The 23,941-nt window shown below is 36.8% G+C and overlaps 1 protein-coding gene across 3 annotated transcripts in view; it reads right to left on the bottom strand.

Annotated features, from left to right (window-relative positions):
- Positions 1-295: 295 nt before the first annotated feature.
- Positions 296-23,941, bottom strand: part of mettl8 (methyltransferase 8, methylcytidine) — a 33,265-nt gene continuing 9,619 nt past the window's right edge. For 2 of the 3 annotated variants that reach the window (XM_079822055.1, XM_079822053.1), the window contains 5 exons: positions 22,611-22,671; positions 16,986-17,125; positions 8,072-8,178; positions 1,141-1,206; positions 297-1,034 (listed from right to left, as the gene is read on the bottom strand). In XM_079822055.1, coding sequence (XP_079678181.1) covers positions 844-1,034; positions 1,141-1,206; positions 8,072-8,178; positions 16,986-17,125; positions 22,611-22,671 — 565 coding nt within the window. In that variant the 3' untranslated portion in view covers positions 297-843. Of the gene's footprint in view, positions 1,035-1,140; positions 1,207-8,071; positions 8,179-16,985; positions 17,126-22,610; positions 22,672-23,941 lie in introns of all 3 variants that reach the window. The other variant, XM_079822054.1, reaches the window with a different exon arrangement.

The following is a 23,941-nucleotide window of genomic DNA, read 5'->3' as shown; positions in this document are numbered from 1 at the left end:
AATAAAACCAGAAATCGAGGGTAACACGGGTATGATGTCCTTAATAGGTGGCGCACGGACACGGTTCAGGGTCCTGGTTAAAATTGCTTATTTCTCTGGAATTAAACATTCTTGGAAACATTTGGGATAATGTAAGTACAACAAAATATATAACATTGTTTTAGTGGTTTTTGGATATTTTAATCCAAAAAATAATAAATGTATAGGCCTACTGACATTTATCATATAAACATCATATAAATTGTATAATTATTATGACTGTGAAGCATATTTGTGAAATAAATCTCAAATAATTTGAAAAAAATTGCATTTATTTCTAGGCATTTCTTTGCAAACATTACAAATAATATTCAATATAAATCTTAAACAATTTTATAAAAGCCTGAGAAAATACAAATACATGTTTAAAGAACAAAATAAAGTAAAACCTTTTGTGACACTATCAAGATGGAAGAGAATTGGCCCTTCAGTGAGAATGAACAGTTTGCATATTTTGTTGTAAAAATAGTAAAATGGCATGGCAGTACACAATATATCTTTTTAGGACTTAAATCATATCATGTATGCGATGGTAATGTGGTCTCTATAAGGTGACTTTTAGAAGAGCGGCTGTTAACTTTCAGAACTCTAATGTACATTCACTCAAATAACTAATAATGCAAAGACAATGCATTCATTACAAAGGGAGCAACTGTTCCGTTTTATTGAAACCTGACAAAGGCCAAAAGCGGCACATCAGAAGTTAAAATGAACACAAGGATTGCTTTCTGACGTTTTTGTAGTGTGATCTCCATCATGTACTATACCTGAAGTCTATCACAAAGGTAATGTCCTTTAAAATCTTCATAAGACTCCATTTGTGTAGAGCTCAGTCTGCTTGACAGATGCTGGAATCAGATAAGGCTTCCGGTATTTGCTTTGCATCCACACTCTGTGCATCACCACCTTCTTTCCTCTGTTTACCTGCAGTCTTCGGTCTTCCAAATTCTGAATCTCCTCCAAACCAGCATTAGAAAACAAATGATGAACCTCATCTGTGGAGGGCATGAGTAGATTCAGCATGAATAGGTGTTTATGCAAGCCAAAAAACTGCATGGAACCCAAAAATATTACGTAAGGAATCTGCTGAAACGGTTCTACCTTTTGTGAAGAAATACACACAGGTTCCATCCTGTCGCGTATAGAAGTTTTCAGACAAACATTGACCTGTAGAAAGTGGATCAGTGGTCATGCACGGCTATTCAAGAATCAGTCACAATCAAGTTTGATGTTGTTTTTGTTAAATCTATGAGAAGATATAGCTGCCATTATCAGGGCCAAGCGCAAAGAAGAAGACAAGACATGCCAAAAAGGCTGGGAGTGTCAGATCAACTGCAGCAATGAGCAATTAAACACATTTTAAGATGATTTTAGGCAAAAAGGCTGAAAAATGCATTGTAGTCTATGGGAATTTCATGTTTTGTTCTATTATAGCGCCACCAAGAGGCACAATACCACCATTTTTTATGTGTCCTCGGAGTGAGCCCATACATTTTTGTGTCAATTTTGGTGAAAATATCTCATTTCGTTTTGGAGTTATAGACATTTATATGAAAAATAGCCTATATATATATATATATATATATATATATATATATATATATATATATATATATATATATATATATATATATATATATATATATATATATATATATATATATAAAGAGTAAAAAATTACTGACACCTGACTTCAGTATTTTGACATTTGGACATTAGTGAATAGCTATGGACCTATGTTTTTGAACTTCTGACGCTGGTTTTGTCTCAATCAGACTAGCTAAATTACCACGCTGCACAAACCATACGCCGAAACCTGGCAAGTCTGGTATCGTTGGACTCGGCAAGGAGACAAAAAAAGTTACTCCCATGAAAATAAGTCAACCACACCCAAAGTTATAAGCATTTGGGGGGAAAAAATCCTCCACTAGGTGGCGCTGTTTCAAAACTTCTCAGGGCATCGTGCTGATGACCCATACCGAGTTTCGTAACAATCAGTTCATGTGTTCATAAAATACAGCATTTTAGCACACAATTCAAAATGGCAGACAGCCAAAATGGCCGATATGGTAAAATTGGATATCAGTTGACTCGGCATGATCTAAGAATCTAAGGAGACAACTTTTTGGACAAATGGTTCAGAAGTTATAAGCAAAAATAGGCATTTTTTTGTATCTCCAGACCAGTAGGTGGCGCTGCGCCGAAACGCTTCATGTTGCCTCAGGTCATGCTTGTGATGACATGTTTCAAGTTTGGTTTGAATACGATAAAGCGTTGTGGAGATATCCTTATGTGTATTTTCGCAACCGCTACATAAAATTTGTTCGCACGTTTATCGAAAACGATTTGACAATTGGACGAACGTCATAGGGTGCAATCGTACGGAGCCCCTAAAGGGACGTGGGGGTGGAAAAAAAATTGGATATTTTTTTTCCAAATCGTTTGCATTCCCTCGCAAAACTTTTGCGTTCCCCCGAGAAACTTTGCGTTCCCACGCAAAGATAGATGTCCCACGGGCCGTTTCAAACAGCTCAGTACGTTAACAATTCAGCGGTTAGAGTTAGGCTATTTTGAACTTGGACTTAGGCTTTAGGCTATAAATAAATACAGTCAGTGCTTAGTTCAATGAGTTCTGTGAGCTAAACGTTGTTAAAACACAATGTCTCTTTAACGTAGACAACAAGCTGCAACCTAATTGTCCTCAAAACGAGCCTTATAATATAAATTGGTCTATATGAGCGGGCGGCTGAGAGACAAGTCCGAAGGGACCGTCTGCAAAGTGCAAAACCGAAAAGCGTATAACCTACTACAAGTCATTAACTTCAATGTTACACACTGTGTCTCCAAATTCAGTTTACACATCAATGGTCACTTAGTTTGATAAAAACACTTAGTTTGATAAAATCTGCATGAGTTTGAACATAATTTATTATGAAAAATATCCAGCTAACTTCACTGAAATGCACTGTAGCCATACTGTCACCAAATTCAGTTCACACATCACGCTCTCCTGCTGGTTATACTACAACGCTTAGTTTGGCAAGTAATAGCACATAGCCATGGGCCTATTCTTTACACAAATGATGTTGGTACCCAGCCAAAATACAGTAGTTGCAAGTTGCAACCATAGCTTTTGTATGATAATTACTTGCTGATTTTGATGGCATTACACTGTATACTGTATTAGTATATTGTAGTAGGAGAGCATTGATGTGTAAACTGAATTGTTATTGCCTATTTTTTAGTAACTCCTTTCGGGTTTTGCACTTTGCAGACGGTCCCTTTTTACTTGTCTCGCATATTATAAGCCTCGTTTTGAGGAAAGTTATGTTGCAGCTCGTTGTCTACATTAAAGAGGTGTCATTTGTGTTTTAACAACGTTTTTAGCTCACGAGTTATTGATCCGGGAAGTTCAAATTTGTGAATACTTTGCCAACTACTGAACTCCGAACTAAGCACTGACTGTATTTATTTACACTTAAGCCCAAGTTCAAAATAAAACTCTAACCGCTTCATTGTTGACATACTGAGCTGTTTGAGAACGTAAATATTTTTGCGAGGGAACGCAAAGTTTCTCGGGGGAACGCAAAAGTTTTGCAAGGGAACGCGTGGTGGATTTTTCCACCACCACATCCCTTTAGGGGCTCCGTACAATCGAATCATGAGCTCAGGAAAAATAGGAAAAAATAATTTTGTTTCTAGCCCTTAGGGTTCAAAAGTTATTAGCATAAATATGAGTGAAATTTTGGACAGGTGGTGGCGCTAGAGGGAATGAGTTAGAGACTCCAAATTTGGTGTGGTTACTATTGGTACTGACCTCTATCAGTGTACCACATTTCATAACTTTCACGCAAGCGGTTCTATGGGATGCCATAGACTCCAATGGCGGAATAATAAGAAATCGAATCACCTTCGGTGCTTGGCCCCTAATTATCTTTTTTTACTTTTTATTTGAGTGTTCATCAGAGTGGTACAAGACTCTGGGAATTTTGTCACACTTGAACTTGGAAAACACAATACACACTCAAAAAAAGGTAGTAAACAAGTTTGTAAATAATAAAGTAGTAATAATAGTAACAAATACTTCCCTCTCGGGTCAATTTGACCCCCCTATAGGAATTGGTAGAAGGAGAGGATTTTTTTCTTTAATTTGTCAAATAATATAAAAAATCTGGCACAACCCAGAACAAACACACACACACACACACACACACACACACACACACACACACACACACACACACACACACACACACACACACACACACACACACACACACACACGCACACACACACACACACATGCAGAAGACACTCACATGCATACACACACACACACACACACACACCTAGGAAATCCCATTAAAATGAATGGGGGGTCATATAACGGGCAATGTTTTTTTTTCTTCATTTTTTTCAAATAAAAATCAGTCAGATACAAAGTGGATAGACTTGAACACATTTACAATGCAGAACAACTGCATATTTTATTATTTTCAAATAAATATTCTTCAAGGTTTTATTTGTTTTCCCCCCCTTACTAACAGTCAATGTCTGACACTTCAGTATAATTAGAAAAACTTCACCAAAAATGATTTTATAAGGGCTGTCAAACGATTAATCGCATCCAAAATAAAAGTTTGTGTTTACATAAAATCACTCACTGCTCTTGACTGAATAACTTTTAATAATGGTTAATCTATATTTATACAGTGACCTGGAAAGAACTGTTGTTCATGTTCACTTTTGACTGGTATTCTACTATAATAAAAATGAAGAATATCAGCCGATATATTAATAGCGGACTTATTTTACTCCCTAATATTGACCTCACCCCCAAAAACCCATATCGGTCAGGCTCTAGTTGGCATATCATGCAGCCCTAGACTGAAATGTTTGTGTCATTCACTGAAACGCAAATTTAGCTGCAGCTAGATGACTTTGCAGGACCCACTCTGTGACCCAGTTTGAAAACCTCTGGCCTAGACTACAGTTACAATGTAGTGTTAAGAAAATAAATGTCTTGTATTTGTAGTTTTTACAACAGAGATTAATCAAAAACTTACTTTAGCTTTTCATCTAATACAAAATTAATTTCCCATCATCACTGTAAAGCTGCTTTGAAGCAATCCATGTTATGAAAAGAAATAAAATTGTGTTGTGAAATAAAAATTTAAGGTGACATATGTATGTGTACGGTGTATTATACACACACATACATGTATGTATATTTTTAAGACATATTTGCTTGTATATATATATATACTGTATATCAATATAATTTATATTATATATAAATATTTTATATATAAATAACAAATATTTCTTAAACATATACATGTATGTGTGTATTTATATATGCATAATAATTATATACAGTACAGAGTACACACACATATATTATGTAATCACAAACTTTTATTTTGGAAACGGAAGAACGGAAGAAATAGGAGTCAGGCTAACAGTTTATTTGCTCCTGTTACTGACAAGAGTCGTGAAATATCATGTTATATATATTTTTTTTTTTTCACAAGAGTTCGGTAGAGACACCCAATGTGAGACTTTTTGAGCTGTTTTAACAAGTTTTTGCATGTAATGGAGAGTTTAAGATTTTAAGAATGTGCTAAAATTATAGTATTAAATTTAATTATTGATAAAATCTAGTCATTTAGAGGTAAATAAAATAAAATATAAAAAAGCTTCGGGTCATTTTGACCCAAGAGGGAAGGATTTTTTTGACAGGTACGGGTGCTGAGGATGAATGTTAAAATAATAAAAAATGTATAATAATAATTCATAATTAGAGGCTTAACACATTCAGTTATTTTTTAACCCCTGGCGCTCTTTTTTTATCATATATTTTAGTAATTATCATAAATTCGGTATCATTTGAAAGCTTACGAACTCAAAATTCATCCTGTGAAAACCGTTTTGAAATCTGACATTGCGTTACCATGGAAACGGTACTCGTAATTATTCTAGCGGGCTCCTCCCCTAGTGGGCGGTGTCATGTTTCATATTACAACATTTATTTGAATGACTTTATAATCCAAATTTTTTCTAATCTTGACAAAACGCATATCATCGGAAAGGTCTGAGTCTCAAGGTTCCATATTTGGTGACTGTTTTGTGATGGAAATTTACAAGAAATTGCATCAAAAATGAAACCCGGTGGCTGTTTTTGGTACAGCGCCTAAACAAAATCTCATGGGAACTTACAGTTTTGTGATATCAACTTCAAATTTGGAACACAACTTGGTTAGACATATGACTTTGATTTAATAGTAATTTTAGAGTAAATTGTTTTGTAAAATATATATTTTATATAAAATAAAAAATATTTAGTACAGTATTTTTCATTTACAGTAAATTTAAACTTCCATAACTTTTTCATACTTTCATATTTTGAATTGCTTTCACTTCACCAATAGTCTGCCGCACAAGACCAAACGTAGGTCTATATTCCAAAGCATTCTTGAATTATAGCACTTTAAGTTTCGATAGTGTATTTTCATGTCTATTCTCAAAAAGGGGGGTGACAGTTAAGGGGTTAAGGAAAGAAAACATAAAGCGTTGTCTATTGACAGTGTTGTATATTGTATGGATGATTTGGATGTCAATTAAAATTGAATCACTGTAATAATGGATTTTGTAATAATATTAATTAATGCTAATTAATTTAGTGTAGATAAAAGGGGACAAGAGGCAAGTCATAATGCTAATGTGACTGGGCATGAGAGGAAAAGTGTGTGTATATACAGTGTGTGTATGTGCACACCTCCATACAATGAAACTGGTTTAATATGCATTTTAAATAGAATAAAAAGGGTCTGGATCTGTTTTGAACATTCACAGCTAACACATGACATATATATATATATATTAGGGATGCCACAATTCTCAATATAATATTGAACCGTTCGGTACGGCATTCACGGTTCAATACGCGCTTGGGAATTGCGTTTTTTTCGGTTTCGCATTTAATTAATTATTTTTCTACAAATTCTATAATTTGCCTCCATCCCAATACTGAACAACGCGACATACATTCACATCACAGGTTAGTGGTAGAGTTATACTCACGGAACACTATAGTTATTCACATTCACGAAAGTTCATTATGCATTGCGTTTTAAAGCCTTGCCGGTTTCATTCGCGTGCGCGGTTTTAACAAGCGCTTTTCCGAGCGCGCGCTCTAAACGCCTGTCAAACACGTGAATACTGAACTAAGTAGTCGTCTTACTGCGTTAATACTGTCAAATACACACAAGGTTAACATAAACACAGTCGGTTATGTCTAAAGTGAAAGTAAAATCGCAATCGTGTCTGTATATTAGATGTGTAGAGGTCTTAAATTGACAGCAGCGCAGCCAGTGAGCACGCGGTCCTTAAAGGGACAGTTCACCTCTAAAATTATGTCATTATTTACTCACACTAATATTGTTTCAAACCTGTATTCATTTCTCGATGACAGAATTTTCATTTTTGAGTGAACTATCCCTTTAATGTTAATACAACAACAAGAGACAGAAAATCACTCACTACTCTTGACTGAAAAACTAATACAGTAGCTTTAATAAGAATCAATGTATATTTTATAGTGACGTCTATGTAGTGTTTTATTTTTACATTCATTCATTCAATTTCATACTTAAATGCTGCTGTACAGCTCTGAGCTGCCAGTGTAAATCTTTATATATATATATTTATTTTATATTATCCAATACACTAGGAATGTGTACAAGGTTTTTTTTTTAAAGTAAAGTTTTAAGTTTAAGTAAGGTTTTTCAATTATTTTAAGTAAAATAAAGAAAGAGTATTGCAATAAAAGAATAGTCTTTTTTCTCTTTAACCTCTTGCTGTTCCTGTCGCCTAAGAATAGAATAACAAAAAAATGTATGTGACAAGCCATCAGAACCGAACCGAACCGAAAACCATGGGTAAAAACCGAGGTATGTATTGAACCGTGGACAAACTGTATTGTTGCATCCCTAATATATATATATTTATTAGGTAATAAAAAGACAATCACCTTTCTTAAATCTTAGTTGTGACAGATCATATCTGCCATAGTCTCTGAAGAGCACGATTCCGCCCTGCTTCAGCTGTCCAGCCAAACTCTTCACCACACCTTGAGCTCTGCTGAAGGAAACCAGAAGGGTTAGAGGTGTTTAAGAAGATTCATATTTAATTGAAGCTGCAAGCAGCGATGAAAGGGCCCTCGCACCCGTGCCAACACCACCCAGTGGCTTTAGGAAAACAGAGCACCGTGGACAATTTGCATTTAAGTGTATAAAAATAGGAGGACTGTATCAGTCATTTGTATTTGCCGCACTTCCTGCTACCAGCTGGTGGCGCAATGACTATAACAAAATTTTGGCATGTAGATGTCTTCATGCCAGGGCACTTATCAAACATGTGAAGTGTGGGTCGGACATTGTATGCTTGAATTACAACAACTTCCTGTTTCATGGCGAAACATCGAATTTTGTCAGGCCGCCACGGACACGCCCTTCAGGGAAAACTTAAAGGAACACGCTGACTTTTTGGGACTTAAGCTTATTCGCTGTATCTAACCCCCAGAGTCCATACATACCATTCTCATCTCCGTGCGTGCCATAACTCTGTCTGACGCACCCACCGCTAGCCTAGCTTAGCACAAAGACTGGAGGTAAATGGCTCCAGCTAGCCTACTGCTCAATAAGTGACAAAATAACACCAACATACATGTGTATAGTTACATCGTGTACTAAGACCGACGGAAAATGAAAAGTTGCGATTTGGCAAGACCAATATGGCTATGAACTATGCTCTCAGGTTGTCACATCCCAGATAGCATTGTGACATTGAGTCAATGTTGAAATTCCATCAGAATCATCAATTTGGTTGAGGTTGAAACGTCAATGCTAAGTAATATTGGATCAATGTTGAAAATTCGATGCTAAAAAAATTGTGGACCAATGTTGAAAATTCAATGCTTTTCAGTGTTGAAAAGACAAACATTGAATCAATGTTGATTTTTGGTCAACTTAATTCCCCACTGGTGAGGCTTACTGTCAATCTATCTGTCCCATCATTCAACATGTTAAAGCAAATCCAAAACAATTGGGTACATTTCTGTGAAATGTGAGCACATTCATTCTCCTCAAAGGATGAATCTCCACCAACGAGTGTGTGGATTAACAAAGAACTCCTACCATAAATTCAACTCAATGGTACAAACCAGTTGATTATTATTAGTAGGCATATTATTGATATTAATGTTTTAATTATTGTTTTAAAATCTCCTCCATCATGGAAAACATCTCCAATCCTCTAGTGTTTTCGACTAGCTACAGCACATGCAGAGAGATATATAATGACTGTCACAGAGTCCTTAATTCTTGTGGTCATCCAGTTATATAAATCATAGCCTGTTTTAAATTTATAAAATGTAGGCTATTATTATTATTATTATTATTTTAAAAATCATGTATAATTTACATTTAATTAATTTATTTTATTTAATTCATTAATTATTTATCAAAAGAATACAGGGTTAATAAAGAATTTGAATATTTTCCCCTACAGATCGAATGCGCCACAATCCAATCCAGTAGGTGGCGGTAATGCACCTTCAGATCAAAGCACGGCTTAGAGGGTTAGTTCACCCAAAAATGAAAATTCTGTCATTAATTACTCACCCTCATGTCGTTGGACACCCGTAAGACCTCCGTTCATCTTCGGAACACAAATGAAGATATTTTTGTTGAAAGCTGATGGCTGAGAAAGGCTTCAGATAGGCCTCCATTGGCATTCAGTACATTCACACTCACAAGACCCATAAAAGGCACTTAAAACGTCGTTACAAAGTCCATCTCACCACAGTGACTCTACAATAATTTTACGATGCAACGACAATAGATTTTGTGTGCAAAAAAAATAGAAATAACGCATTTATCCAACTTGTTCTTGTCTTCCGTGTGTGCCTCCACGACGCATGCGCGAGAATATGACGCAGATCCGGCGTTCGGACACATGACCCAGAAGCGATTTGTTTACAAGCAGAGGAAGACGCGCGTGTCTAAGCTGTTGAATTCTACATTAATCGTGCTTTAGGTCTCGCCGTAGTGCTCAAATGGGACTAAAGTGTGCATTTCATGGATTCCCGAACCCCGGATCTGCGTCATATTCTCGCGCATGCGTCGTGGAGGCACACACGGAAGACAAGAAGAGGTTGAATAAAGTCGTTATTTAGATTTTTTTTGCGCACAAAATCTATTGTCGTTGCATCGTAAAATTATTGTAGAGTCACTGTGGTGAGATGGACTTTGTAACGACGTTTTAAGTGCCTTTTATGGGTCTTGTGAGTGTAAATGTACTGAATGCCAATGGAGGCCTATCTGAAGCCTTTCTCAGCATCAGCTTTCAACTAAAATATCTTCATTTGTGTTCCGAATATGAACGGAGGTCTGACGGGTGTCGAACGACATGAGGGTGAGTAATTAATGACAGAATTTTCATTTTTGGGTGAACTAACCCTTTAACAGACTTCAAGCGTGAAAAAGACAGAGACAGGACAGCGACAGTGTTTTTTAGAGGTAAGTACAAAAAGATTAATACAATTCATCTCAGTTTTAATTTCCTGTTTTAATTTATCTTTATTTCTTACAACTTGTGTGCTTCTGCTGGGCGAGTCAGAGTGAACTGCGATGTTAATAGAGTCACGTGAACGCCCTCCTTACACAACCAATGGCCAGGATATTCTTTAATACATTGAATTTCAGTTTCTGACTCGTGCAACTCTTATTTGGGTCGGGATGATTTTCAGCTTTGTCGTGCGTTGTTTTTTGTGAGGTGTACGCATGATTTAAGAATCAAAATTATTAATTTGTGCGTGCAACCTTAAGCCCTATTCGCACGGGATTAGTATTATCTGGGGACCTCGTGTGATTTAGAAATTACTCCCCCATCTGAGTTTTGCGTGGCGCATTCGCACGGGATAAGCTGTGATTTTACTCTAATTTACTGACTTATCTCCCGGATATGATGTCAAGACTTGTAATTGTTTTTTTCGTTATAGATATAGCTGTGTGAAATTATAAACAGTCGTATCGATATTATTTTGATTGTTTTATAGTAATAAAAATAATTTAGTTCAGTTAGAGAACAGACGCTACAATTCAAAACTGAACTGAGCAATATAATAACAATATACGGTGGAAGATTCAGTTTCAAAGCTAAATGTAAAAGCGCCCATTTAAGCAAGTTAGTCATTGTACTGTTCTGTTTTTGTGTTTTTCATTAAGAATAATATTAAACACACCATTCAAGCAATTTACTCCCAAATTGCTCATTCTAAAGTGAAAGTATAATCCGCGCGGCCGCACAGGAATTCATAACGGTGCGCATTATAAATCAGCCTAGCGCCATTCTTCGTGAAAGATAAAAATAAAAATGCGCACAGGACACAAAAACCTTGCAAAAATTATATACGATCCGCCAAATCCCGGCCAAATCACAGAGATGCCGATTCGCACGGGACTAATATTATCACTGGACCTCGTGTTCGGCGAAATATGGTAGGACATTTGCGGGGGAATTTTTACTTTACATATTACTGACATGGCCGATTCGCACAGGATTAAGATCACAGACATTCTCTGCAATTATTACAAATCACCAGATGTCCCCAGATAATACTAATCCTGTGCGAATAGGGCTATAGACAGTAAAAGAAAGTGCGTGCAACGAGTAAGATGTGCTTTTGTGGATCAGGTGCCACGCATGCATTCATTGCCTCATTTGTGAGTTGATCCTATTTGATTCATTTGGATTTTGAGACAATAGGATCGACTCACAAACGAGTCAATGAATACATGTGCGGCACCGGATCCACAAATGCACATCTTACTCGTTGCACGCAAAGATTCTGACCAACATTAATACAAAATCGAAGTTTTGCATTCACAATTATGTCTATTTGTACAAAATGCTGCACATTTATGTAATTCTGTATTTAATACACACAAGTTGAAAGGCATGTGTTTGTGGACAATAAAACTATCTACAAAATGTATCAAGTTCATGGATAATTGTGTGTGCATTTATTAATCAATCATATCCCATATTTGTCCAGTGTACAGGGAGAAACGAGAGGCGATCGGATGGTCGGATACATTTCTGGGATGTTCTTCTGGTCGCCCCTCGTGCGGGTATCGCACAGCTGAAGCAGAGCTACCTGATTGCCCTGTTGGCGGTGAGGGGAAATGGGACAATCAGTAGCTCTGCTTCAGCTGTGCGATTAGCTCACGAGGGCCGACAACAATTACTGAATTCCAATATAATCTTTAATACAGCAAGAAAGAAAACGAAAGAATAGTGAGATCTTTAAGTTCTGTAGGCAGCTATATCAAACTGCAGAAATTTAGCAAACTGCTGCACCTCCAGTTTGTTGTAAAATGGATAATCTCTTCCAAACCACTGTGTAGCCTTTCCAGCTCCTCTTTTATTCATTTAGCTACTTGATTATTGATTTACTTGTTCACTTACACACTTTATTTGTTTATTTAATATTATTTATTATTAAAAACAGTATTAATAATAGATAAAACTAGATAGATATTTGAAGATATTTTCACCTTGCTTTTCCATTCATTCCTCCTGTGTCTGCATGTGCTTTAAAGGGAAACGTCCATAATACAATTTATTAAAATATAATTTAAATTCAGCGTGTTTTAACTGGAATGTAAAGATTTTGATCACATTTCAAGTTTCACTTCATTTTGTAGTACATTTGTAATGTATAATTAGTCACATTTCCAAATATTTACTAACATCTTGTTGTTTTAGGTGCATTACAAGTGAATGCTGATAAAAAGGAGGCATCAGAGTTGATCTTTGCTGGGACGGTGCAAAAATGGCTCTGTTACGCCCCTAAAAGGCTTGGGGGCATTGCTTGTGGTGGAAACCCTTGAGTTTAGAGTATTCCGAGTATTTCTTTCAGTAGTACTGTCCCATTTCTGTCTTTATTGGCGAGTTTCCATTTGAATTTACTTCCATTTTGCAGATGCAGGTTGTCATGTTTTTCACTTGTGTTATAAATTCAGATGTAATAGTTTTAAGTCAATGTGAGATTTCCTGTTGAAACTGTGGGGGTATAAATAAATACATTTGCATGTAAACTGAAGGATGTTGTTTACTTTGAGTGACTTTTTGATTCAAAATCATATCAATTGCAGCCATACATGAAAATTAACTGGCATAGAATCCTGCTGTTCATAAAGCAAGATTGATTTTATAGTGTTTGCTGAAGTAATATACTATATAAAGTATAGTAAGCTGAAAAAATATCAGGCCATCTGTATTCTATTTTTCATTGTCGAAATAACATTATTTCAAGGTGCAAACCTGATGAAATATCTATGTTAAATATCAACATTGTTTCAATGATAATTTGATTAATGAATTAAAGGGTTAGTTCACCCAAAAATGAAAATTCTGTCATTAATTACTCACCCTCATGTCGTTCGACACCCCTAAGACCTCCGATCATCTTCGGAACACAAATGAAGATATTTTAGTTGAAAGCTGATGGCTGAGAAAGGCTTCAGATAGGCCTCCATTGGCATTCAGTACATTTACACTCCCAAGACCCATAAAAGGCACTTAAAACGTCGCTACAAAGTCCATCTCACCACAGTGGCTCTACAATAATTTTACGATGCGACGACAATAGTTTTTGTGCGCAAAAAAAAATCAAAATAACACCTTTATCCAGCTTGTTCTTGTCTTCCGTGTGTGCCTCCACAACGCATGCGCGAGAATATGACGCAGATCCGGCGTTCGGACACATGACCCAGAAGCGATTTGTTTACAAGTAGAGGAAGACGCGCGTATCTAAGCTGTTGGATTCTACATTGATCGTGCTTTAGGTCTCGGCGTAGTGCTCAAAATTGGGCTAAAGTGTGCATTTCATGGATTCCCGAACCCCGGCGCTACGTCATATTCTCGCGCATGCGTCGTGGAGGCACACACGGAAGACAAGAACAAGTTGGATGAAAGGTGTTATTTTGATTTTTTTTTTGCGCACAAAAACTATTGTCGTCGCATCGTAAAATTATTGTAGAGTCACTGTGGTGAGATGGACTTTGTAACAACGTTTTAAGTGCCTTTTATGGGTCTTGTGAGTGTAAATGTACTGAATGCCAATGGAGGCCTATCTGAAGCCTTTTTCAGCATCAGCTTTCAACAAAAATATCTTCATTTGTGTTCCGAAGATGAACGGAGGTCTTACGGGTGTCGAACGACATGAGGGTGAGTAATTAATGACAGAATTTTCATTTTTGGGTGAACTAACCCTTTAACATTGATTCAATGTTGATTCAGTGTTAAATAAGTGATTTCATTTTAGTTGAAAAATATTGATTTTAAGCCCATCTTGATCTATTTTTCATCATTGAAATAACATTATTTCAGGGTGCAAACCTGATGAAAAATCAATGTTAAATTTCAACATTGATTCAATGATATTTTAGTTGATGCATTAACAATGATTCAACGATGATTCAGTGTTGGTCTGCTATCTGGGATTGGTCATGTTGACGGAAGTTAAGAGTTATGGCACGCACAGAGATGAGAATGGTATGTATGGACTTATCTAACTCTGGGGGATACGGTGAATAAGTCCCAAAAAGTCAGCGTGTTCCTTTTAGATCTTCACAATTTAACTTCACCAAGGCGTTTGGATTAGACTGTGCAAATATGATGTTGGTCTGATTAAATCTCTATAGGAGGATTTTGTTAAAGTACAATGTCTGCAAATGGCAAGAACTGCAGAAAGTTTGCACAGAAAATTCAAAATATCTCACTTCCGGTTGGGTTTCCGATTTTGCTCCCTGGGACTTTTTTGTAGGTATTGGGCTGTTGCATGCCTAGTCTACCGGATTTCATACTTGCTTGTACGTGAAACGTAGCGCAAACAGCTCTTAATTGAGATTTTGTAGGTGGCACAATCAAGCCATTTTTCCTAATTCTGAGACCCATATCAGACGTAAATTTTCGCCACTTCTGATTCAAAGTTTCATGAGTTTTCGAGCATGTTTAAGCCCTCAAAAATGCGATTCATTTCGGAGAAGAAGAATAATAGACAGAACAATTCCAATAGAGTCCTCACTCCATCGGAGCATCATGAATAACAGAGATGTTATTAAGCTTCCATATGTTTGAATATAATTGCAATTTCTTCATATAATTTGTATAGAGACAAGTTTGTCCTTTTTGAATCTTGACAGCATGAATTGCTGTTGTATGTGGAAAAAACAGAAGTTCTGCTAAATAATGAGTTTGGAACGACATGAGGGTGAATAAATGACAGACGATTAACACTTTTGGGTGAACAATCAAGCCAACTCAACCAAAGACAATTCAACAGATTTAGAACCTAAAAACAGATTTAAGGTGAAATTATAATTTGCTATAAAAATTAATGTACCAGCTCACCAACACATGTATTAGTATCATTGGGAAACTATTATAGCTTCTATTAATATTTTGAATTAGTTTTTATTTTATTTGTCTTCATTTTAATTTTAAGTAAAGTTTTAGTAATTTTGTTGTGTTTTTGTTATTTTTATTAGTTTTTAAAAATATTTCTGTTTAAATTGGTATTTCAGTTTTTGTTCTTTTAGCTAATTTGCATCAAGTTAAATTAAAATGTTGCCTTAAAAATAGTAAAATTTGTATGTATTTTATTATATTTTATTTAATTTAACATATGTATTTTTGATGATTTTTATGCAAATGCTCAAGCAAAAACAGGGATTCCCTGCCAATTATGTGCACTATGTTCAGCCACGTTCCCTGAAATGACTGTTCTGATGGAGAGGCTTAAGATCTGAGTTTCTATCAGTAGATTCAAATCCTGTAAAGGTTTACCCATAAGCTATATCACCATGTAACCTTGATGAAGGCACTTCAGCTCAGTCTAGAGGGATTGAAGCTGTAATAAGTGCACTGTATAAATAACTCAAAAAAGGCCTCCAGACTCAATATCGTGTAAAACTCAGTAATTTATCTGTGAATCTGATGAGGAACAAGTGGAAACATTACTTCAACATCTCTGAGTACAAAGCGAGGCTAGGCACACTTTGCTAATGCAAACAAAAGAGAAAAGCATCTACGGTTCTGCAAGCTGTGGTAAAATATGTAAACTGACAATGTCAAACACTCGATTTCCCATAACATTGCTCAAGATCATGTTTATGTTTGAAGATGTCTTTGATAACTTCTGAAGCTACAACGCTGGTTATCACATAAATAAATCCGAGAAATAAAGTCGATCATGTTTTAACTTAACCTTCCACATAAATCTATAGACTGGATAATACATTTGTATATTAACGCTAAATATTAAAAAGTAAAGGTGACGCAATGGTGAAATAAAAACATATGTTTCTTCTCATGATATTTAAAGTATATTCAATATTTTAAAGATATTAAATACATGTTGCGATAGGTGGATTTGGCTGAAGGATGTAAGAGTGAGGTAATGGAAATGGCTGCTATAAACGAGATGGCAGTAATGGACACTGGGCATATTAACGCTCTAATGTCAGATGCATGTTGGGAAAGTGTGTTACAGTGTTAACATAATGAGTGTGTGTGTGTGTTTGTATGAATGCAGTGTGTATGAACCTGAATGCACACTGACTCGTAGGGACTAAATTGAGGTCCCCATGAGGAAACAAGCTTATAAATAATACGGAATGAGTTTTTTTTTAAAAATGTAAAAATGCCTGTAGTTGTGTGTGATGGGTAGATTTAGGATAAGTGTAAGGGGAGAGAATATACAGTTTGTACAATATAAAACCATTACGTCTATGGAGAGTCCCCACAAAGATAGTGAACCAGATATGTGTGTGTGAGAGAGAGTGTGTGTATGTGTGTGTGTATTTGACCTTTATTACCGTGCTGGATGGATGGCAGAGAGCACAAAGACCACCAGAATAATGTCCAAACTCTCAGGGGGGAAGGGAAACGGGGACGTTGTGTCACAAATGTCCCGCACGAATGCATGACACACTGCAGGGTCATAGTCTGGGTGCTCCTGCAAGGGAAAAATTGTCCTCAAATGGCTGAAGTTTTAGTGGGACATTTTAACGACTGCCTCGGTGGACATTTTATCATACAAATACAATTAACAAACACTATGAGCTTCATTTATTTTAACATGAAAGCTGTTGACACTTTGGGAATTGCTTTAATTACATGTCAAATAGACTAAATAAAATTACTTTTAGGGTGAATCCCATAATGAAATATTTGATATTTCACCCCGGAATCAAAAGGAAGGGAAACAGCATACAAATGAAGCCTGTGAAGAACTGTATCAAAGGCAGGGTAGGTGATTTGTTCCAGACACATGTTTTGTTATGCTGGTTGAAAGTCTCTTCACATCCTGATAGCAATCACTAAGTTAAAGGGATGGTTCACCCAAAAATGAAAAATGTCCAGGCTAATCCAAGCTTTATAATGGCAGCCCAAAATTTGAACAAAAAAAAAGTGCATCCATCCATCAGTGTTGGAGTACTCGAGTCCTTATTCTCTGGACTCGTGACTCGACTTGGACTCGCGGACTGATGACTCGTACTTGGACTCGAGTCTCGAGGATATATAAAATCGCACGAGCATTCATCAAATTAATTTCGTTGTTTCTGACTAAATAGGTTATCAAAATTTGATATAAGTTGTTACACTTTTCCTGTTTCGGGCTCCCAAGACCGGCCGTGATCTATTTTTTCCCTCACAGACACTGCTACCGCTCGCTCTCCTTGCTTGACAACACACTCACTGACTGACGTCACTCACTTTACGCCGCATTCTTGTGCATTATTCGCGGGCTAAATGTTGACATTTGTCGTGAAGTTCGCCTACACGGATTTTGCATCTAATGCTGAAAAGAGCAGCGCTAAATGTTGTGTGTGTAATCGCACAATTGTGGAAAAGACTGAGACAACTTCAAACTTTAACAGACATCTGTCACGGATGCACCCAGAAAAGCAAGTAAAATGCTTTCCATTGGCTAACATTAGCTTTAAAAAAACTATTATTGCCTAATGCATATATGATAATAAACAGAGGAAGCTAGGGTTGGGCGATGTCTGCCTATTTGGCATCAGACGTCGACGATGTACAGTGAAGCGAATGTACAGTGACGTGACAATAACTGCCAGATTCAAACTGCTTTCTGCAATGGCTGCGCTGAGCCAAAGACGGACGCGCTCAGCTTAATCCCGCTTATGTTTATTTTAGATTTCAGATATTTAAATACATATAATTTATAGCAAAACAATACATTTATAGTTTGTAAAATACACAATGGTGTCTATGGAAGCAGCAATAAACAATCCTTTCAAATATATTTGCCGAAATGACATACACTACAGGCCAAAAGTTTGGACACATAACTATTTGTAATGTTTTTGAAAGATATTTCTTCTGCTCATCAAGCCTGGATTTATTTGATCAAAAATACAGAGAAAAAAAAAAGTAATATTGTGATGATATATTATTACAATTGAAATTATAATTTAAAGTATAATAAATTGAAAACCAAATATTTTAAATTGTAATAATATATCACAATATTACATTTTTTTCTGTATTTTTTCTGTATTATCGAACACGGGACTCGACTCGGACTCGAGCTCAGGTAATGGTGACTCGACTTGGACTCTTCTTTGGTGACTCGGACTTGGACTCGACTCGGAACACTGGGACTCGAGACTCGACTCGGACTCGACAGTTGGTGACTCGACTACAACACTGGCATCCATTATAAAAGTAATCCACATGGCTCCAGGGGGTTAATAAAGGCCTTCTGAACAGGGCCGGCGTTTACGTATAGCAAAGTATGGCAGATGCCATACCCTGGAATTCAGACAAGCAGGGGAAATAAACAGCTCATGATGCCGTTTGTTAGTTATGCTTTGAAACGCAAATTTAAACAGCCTGAGCCTAAAGCCAGGCGCAATGTGACAAGGTTTTCAGCATTAAACCAGACTCGACCCGAGATCAATCAATCAAAAATTACAGCCAATCAGAAGAGCGTGTGGGTGGGCTCTCTGCAAGCGCACTGACAGCAGTCGCAATGAAATGGATAAGTACAATATCGAATTCCTAAATCTTACACCATTTTAGCATGGGTGTTTCGTTTCATTTATTTTCAAGATCTGAGGTGAATCACGGGCCAATCTTGTTACAGTATTGCGCCCCGAACTAATCTAATATATGATTAGAACCAAGATGGCGCCGAGTATGGGTGACCTGTTGCAAGCTCCGAAAAAACAGATTATCCATTGTTGTTTTCATTAAGGCTGTCTGTAAAAGGTAACACAAATGATATTCAAACTCACTTTTTTTTGCAACCCCAAATCAGAAAAAGTTGGGACAGTATGGAAAACGCAAAAAAAAAAAGCGTCACACCTTAAGACTTGTTTGCAGGAAGAATGGGACAAAATTACACCTGAAACACTTTATCACTTGGTGTCTTCAGTCCCTAAACGTCTTTTAAGTGTTGTGAAAAGGAATGGCAACATTACAAAGTGGTAAATGCTTTACTGTCCCAACTTTTTTTGAAATGTGTTGCAGGTCTGAATGACAGGAAAGGATGCATATTTACAAATGACATGAAGTTATTTGAAATATTTTGTGTTCATATTGTCTGCAATGAAATACAAGTCAAAGTAAATTTAGAAATCACCTCTTTTGTTTTTTATTTGCATTTTCCATACTGTCCCAACTTTTTCTGATTTGGGGTTGTAGATATTTGAGGTCTCTTACCCCCGTTGTTGTCCACAAAACTTCAGTACCGACACTTTGAAATAAAAGACAGGGAAAGCAATAAAGGGCATTGCTAACAACACATCCAGCCAGCCACCTAACTTACGTTTCTCATAACAAGCACGTGGAGCTCAGAGTGCAGCTGCGTCCTGTCACTGGCCTGTGCTGGATTTGTAAATCGCATTGGTCCGGTTTGGGATCTTCCGCCTTGTGAAAGAATTTGGTTTAACTGCTGCCATCTCTACGAAACTGATAATCCTAAAAAGGTTTTGGCGGAGTCGGAGTGACTGTGTCGCCTGTGCACTTTCGCTTTAGTGGCCAAGAATGGAAAGTTGAATGACAGGTGACGAGAACCAATCAGATTGGATAAAATAACACGCATCCAATTCTGATTCGCCAGGGACGCAACAACCTGCGTCCGGAGGAGGATCTTTAAGAACCAATTAGAGACCAGCTTCAGGTCACATGCTGCCCGTATATTTTTAGACTCAGATAGACATCCATTTGTCCGGCGTCCCTCACGCATGAAACCGCATGACACATATTGAAGAACATATAAAATAGTTAACCCATCAAAGCCAGTTTTTATTAAATGCTGAGGCTCTTACTAACAGCCAGCACATCGTATGAGTAAACGATTTTATTTTTATTTCACTTTTATATTATTTTTGTATACATGTATATAGGCATGTGACGGTATCACATTTTCATGTTGCGATTAATTGCTGAAGCTTTTATCACGGTATACGGTATTATCACGATATTGAAATAAGTTGCAAAAAAAGTGTTGTCATACTATAACAGGTTTAAAAACTTTCTTATAACAAAAGAACCAAACATTTAAATACAATAAAGCAATACACAAAAATGTATAAAGTAAACAAAAAAAACAAAAAAATATTTAAAACAGATTAAGTGCAAAAGTATTATAAAGAACAACAGATAACACTTTACAATAATGTCTCACTAGTTAATGCATTAACATTAACAAAGAATGAATAGCTACATTTTTACAGAAGTTATTCTTCTTTGATAATGTTAATTTAAAAAAGCAACTGTTAGTTAGTGTTAGCTCAGGTCCATTAAATAATACAGTTACAACTTTTGATTTTAATAACGTGTTGTTAAATGCTGAAATGTACATTTAACTAAGATTAATACATGTTTTAGAAGTATTTTTCATTGTCAGTTTATTAATGAATGAACTAATGTTAAATAATGGAGCCTTATTGTAAAGTGTGTGACTGAACAACAGTCAGAATATATTCAAACAATATCTAGGGCATGTAATTTAGTCAAGATTAAAATATAAAATGTTTAAGTTTGAAAATGAATAGCCTCGAGTCTTTTCACAGTATCGTTTTGTTTATGAGGGTTACCGGGGAAACGGCTGCATTTCTGCTGTTCCGTCAGCGCCCTCTGCTGTCAAAGAGTGAACGTGCACTTCAGCGTCACCCATTCCGCCATGTGCTCAGTCCATTCATGCACGTTGGGTTTGTTTACATCAGTGCGCGTTCCTCTTTGACGTGTTGTTCATTTTAAACGGTTGATGGGTAAAGTATTCTTAAAATGCATTCTAAAAATCGTAATAATTCGTAATAAATAATTATTCACGGTATTTTGAAGTGCCCACGATAACAATATTGTGCATGTTCATTATTGCGGTATATCGTATTACCGTTTACCGGCACATGTCTACATGTATATTTCTGTAATTTTGATGGGGGCGGCGCCCCAGTGCCCTTTATTGACCAGCCGCCACTGGTGCTTTGAGACATGAGGTAGTTTAACACCGTCTCTCGTCTTGTGACGCTTTGCAGAATCTGCTGCGTGCGTTCATGTGTTTTGAATGTCATGCCTTCAGAGCTTACTATTGCTAGCCGCTCCGAAAATTGCCTACTCTACCTTTAAAATTAAAACGAACGTAAAATAAATGCAGTACTACCATGATATTTACATCTGTACTTTATATATTGTATATATTCAAACTGCATACATTTTTTTAAATTAAAAAGTAATTATAAAATATTTCATTTAATTTCAATATCCATACATTTATTTTAAGTTCCATGAATTCCTCTTGGTTTAACACATAAAATAACTGCTTTATATTTGAAAAGTAATGTAAAATGGAATTCATTAAATATAATTTATTCCTGTGATCAAAGCTGTATTTTCAGCATCAATACTCCAGTCTTCAGTGTCACATGATCCTTTAGGAGTCATTCTAATATGCTGATTTGCAGCTCAATAAATATTTCTGATTATTATCAAGCCATATTCAGGGTTCAGAATACCATAGAGACTCTGGGAGGGCGCTTTTGACTTGGACCAACACCCAAGCAACACGGCTGTGACTTCTGCACAGGCAAACTCAAATTTTCTTCACAAAATGTAAAAATATTAGTTTTTTATATTAGAATGAAAACCAAAGCATATATTCAGCACTGCCGCTGCATTCTGTGGATGTCACTTCCCCCGCCATTCAATATGTTCTGCTGCTGGCGTTCGATGAAGGTCTCTGCATACCAAAAAGCATCAAGCACCAGGAGACAGAGCCAAACTCCCACACGACTGATCAGCCGTCATTTATACAGGGCTGGAGGACGGGATATGCTGCCCTCCCCATCTCGATCCACTCTCAGAAGCGTTCACTAATGTATATCTGGGATGTGTGTGGGCTCTTTTTGATGGAAAGGTGGCAGGTATAATTATGTGCTGAGAAACAAAGACATGCGACTGTGATTTACCTGGATGAGCTCAATAGCTCGAGATGAGAAGTCACAGCAGTACAGAAACGCCTTACTGCCCCTAAAAATACACAAATATATCTTTGATATTACTTGCTACTCCCAATAAGTGTTTCTATTACAACTTTTTGATTTCATCTCCTTTCGCCCTATTTTAAAGATCAGAGTGCATGGCCTGAAGCGCATCCACTTTTGCTAGTTTGACGAAGGAAAAAATGGTTGCCGCGCATGCCGGTACATTGTCTAAAAGGGTTGTACCTAGTCTCCAAATGAGTCATGGGTGTGTTTTGGGCATAAAGTGCAATAAACCAATCAGAGTCTCATCTCCCATTCCCTTTAAAAGCCAGTTGTGCTCGCACCATGGCGGATTCGCTGTTTACATGGAGGAATATGCGAGTGGAAAGACTGAACGCTTCTCTAGAGAGAAATCCTTTTATTTTTTATATTTAAAAATGTGTGTGTGCTGCTGCGCATCGCTGTGTGTGTAATAAGCGTTGTGCACCCGCCTATAGGCGCATATTACTAACACACCCTTTAAATAACACAAAAATACTGCGCTATTGTCTTTAGAGCAGGTTTTTATTGGTCAATGGCGCAGTCTTCAGTTTTCAGTTCCTCAAAATAGCAACGCGCATGTTTTCAGACCAGCACAACCATAGGCGAACATATGGGCGCGAGTGCATTTGCTATTTAAACAATGTGACGCTGGACGTGAAAATAATAACTGCGTCAGGCTGAAACTAGCAAAAAACACTTGCGTCGCATCTGGTGTTGCATTGCGCCGGGTGGCCTCTTATCTAATGATTTAAAGCATTAGTTCACTTCAAAATGAAAATGTCCTGATAATTTACTCTTTATAATTTTTATTTAGTTTGCTTGGGGCGATACTTCTGCCTACGTCTAGCGTGACCTTTCCGACGTGATTTTCGCAATCCGTGGTGTGACGCAGAGCAGCGCAAGACGAGCAATTTAGGTTAAAAAGTATACAAATGTTTATTTTTTCTTGAAAATGGCCAATGGTTTCGCTAGATATGACCCTATTCCTCGTCTGGGATCGTGCAGAGCCTCTGAAGCCCTTCCTTTGAAACTGCATTGATTTGGACCTTCAATATTTTGGTTGCCATTGAAGTCTATGATGTGGAGAAAAATCCTGGAATGTTTTCCTCAAAAACTTAATTTCTTTTCCACTGAAGAAAGAAAGTCACGAACATCTTGGATGAGATGGGGGTGAGGAAATTATGAGGAAATTTTCGTTTTAAAGTGAACTAATCCTTTAATCCTTTGGGATAATGCAGAGTCAGTCTCCACTTTGTGTCCAGGTCATCCAGTTA

Source organism: Gobio gobio, assembly GCF_949357685.1.
Source record: "Gobio gobio genome assembly, chromosome: 7".
NCBI lineage: Eukaryota > Metazoa > Chordata > Actinopteri > Cypriniformes > Gobionidae > Gobio > Gobio gobio.
The sequence above is the reverse complement of the archived record's forward strand: the minus strand, read 5'-3'. Positions and strand labels throughout refer to the sequence as shown.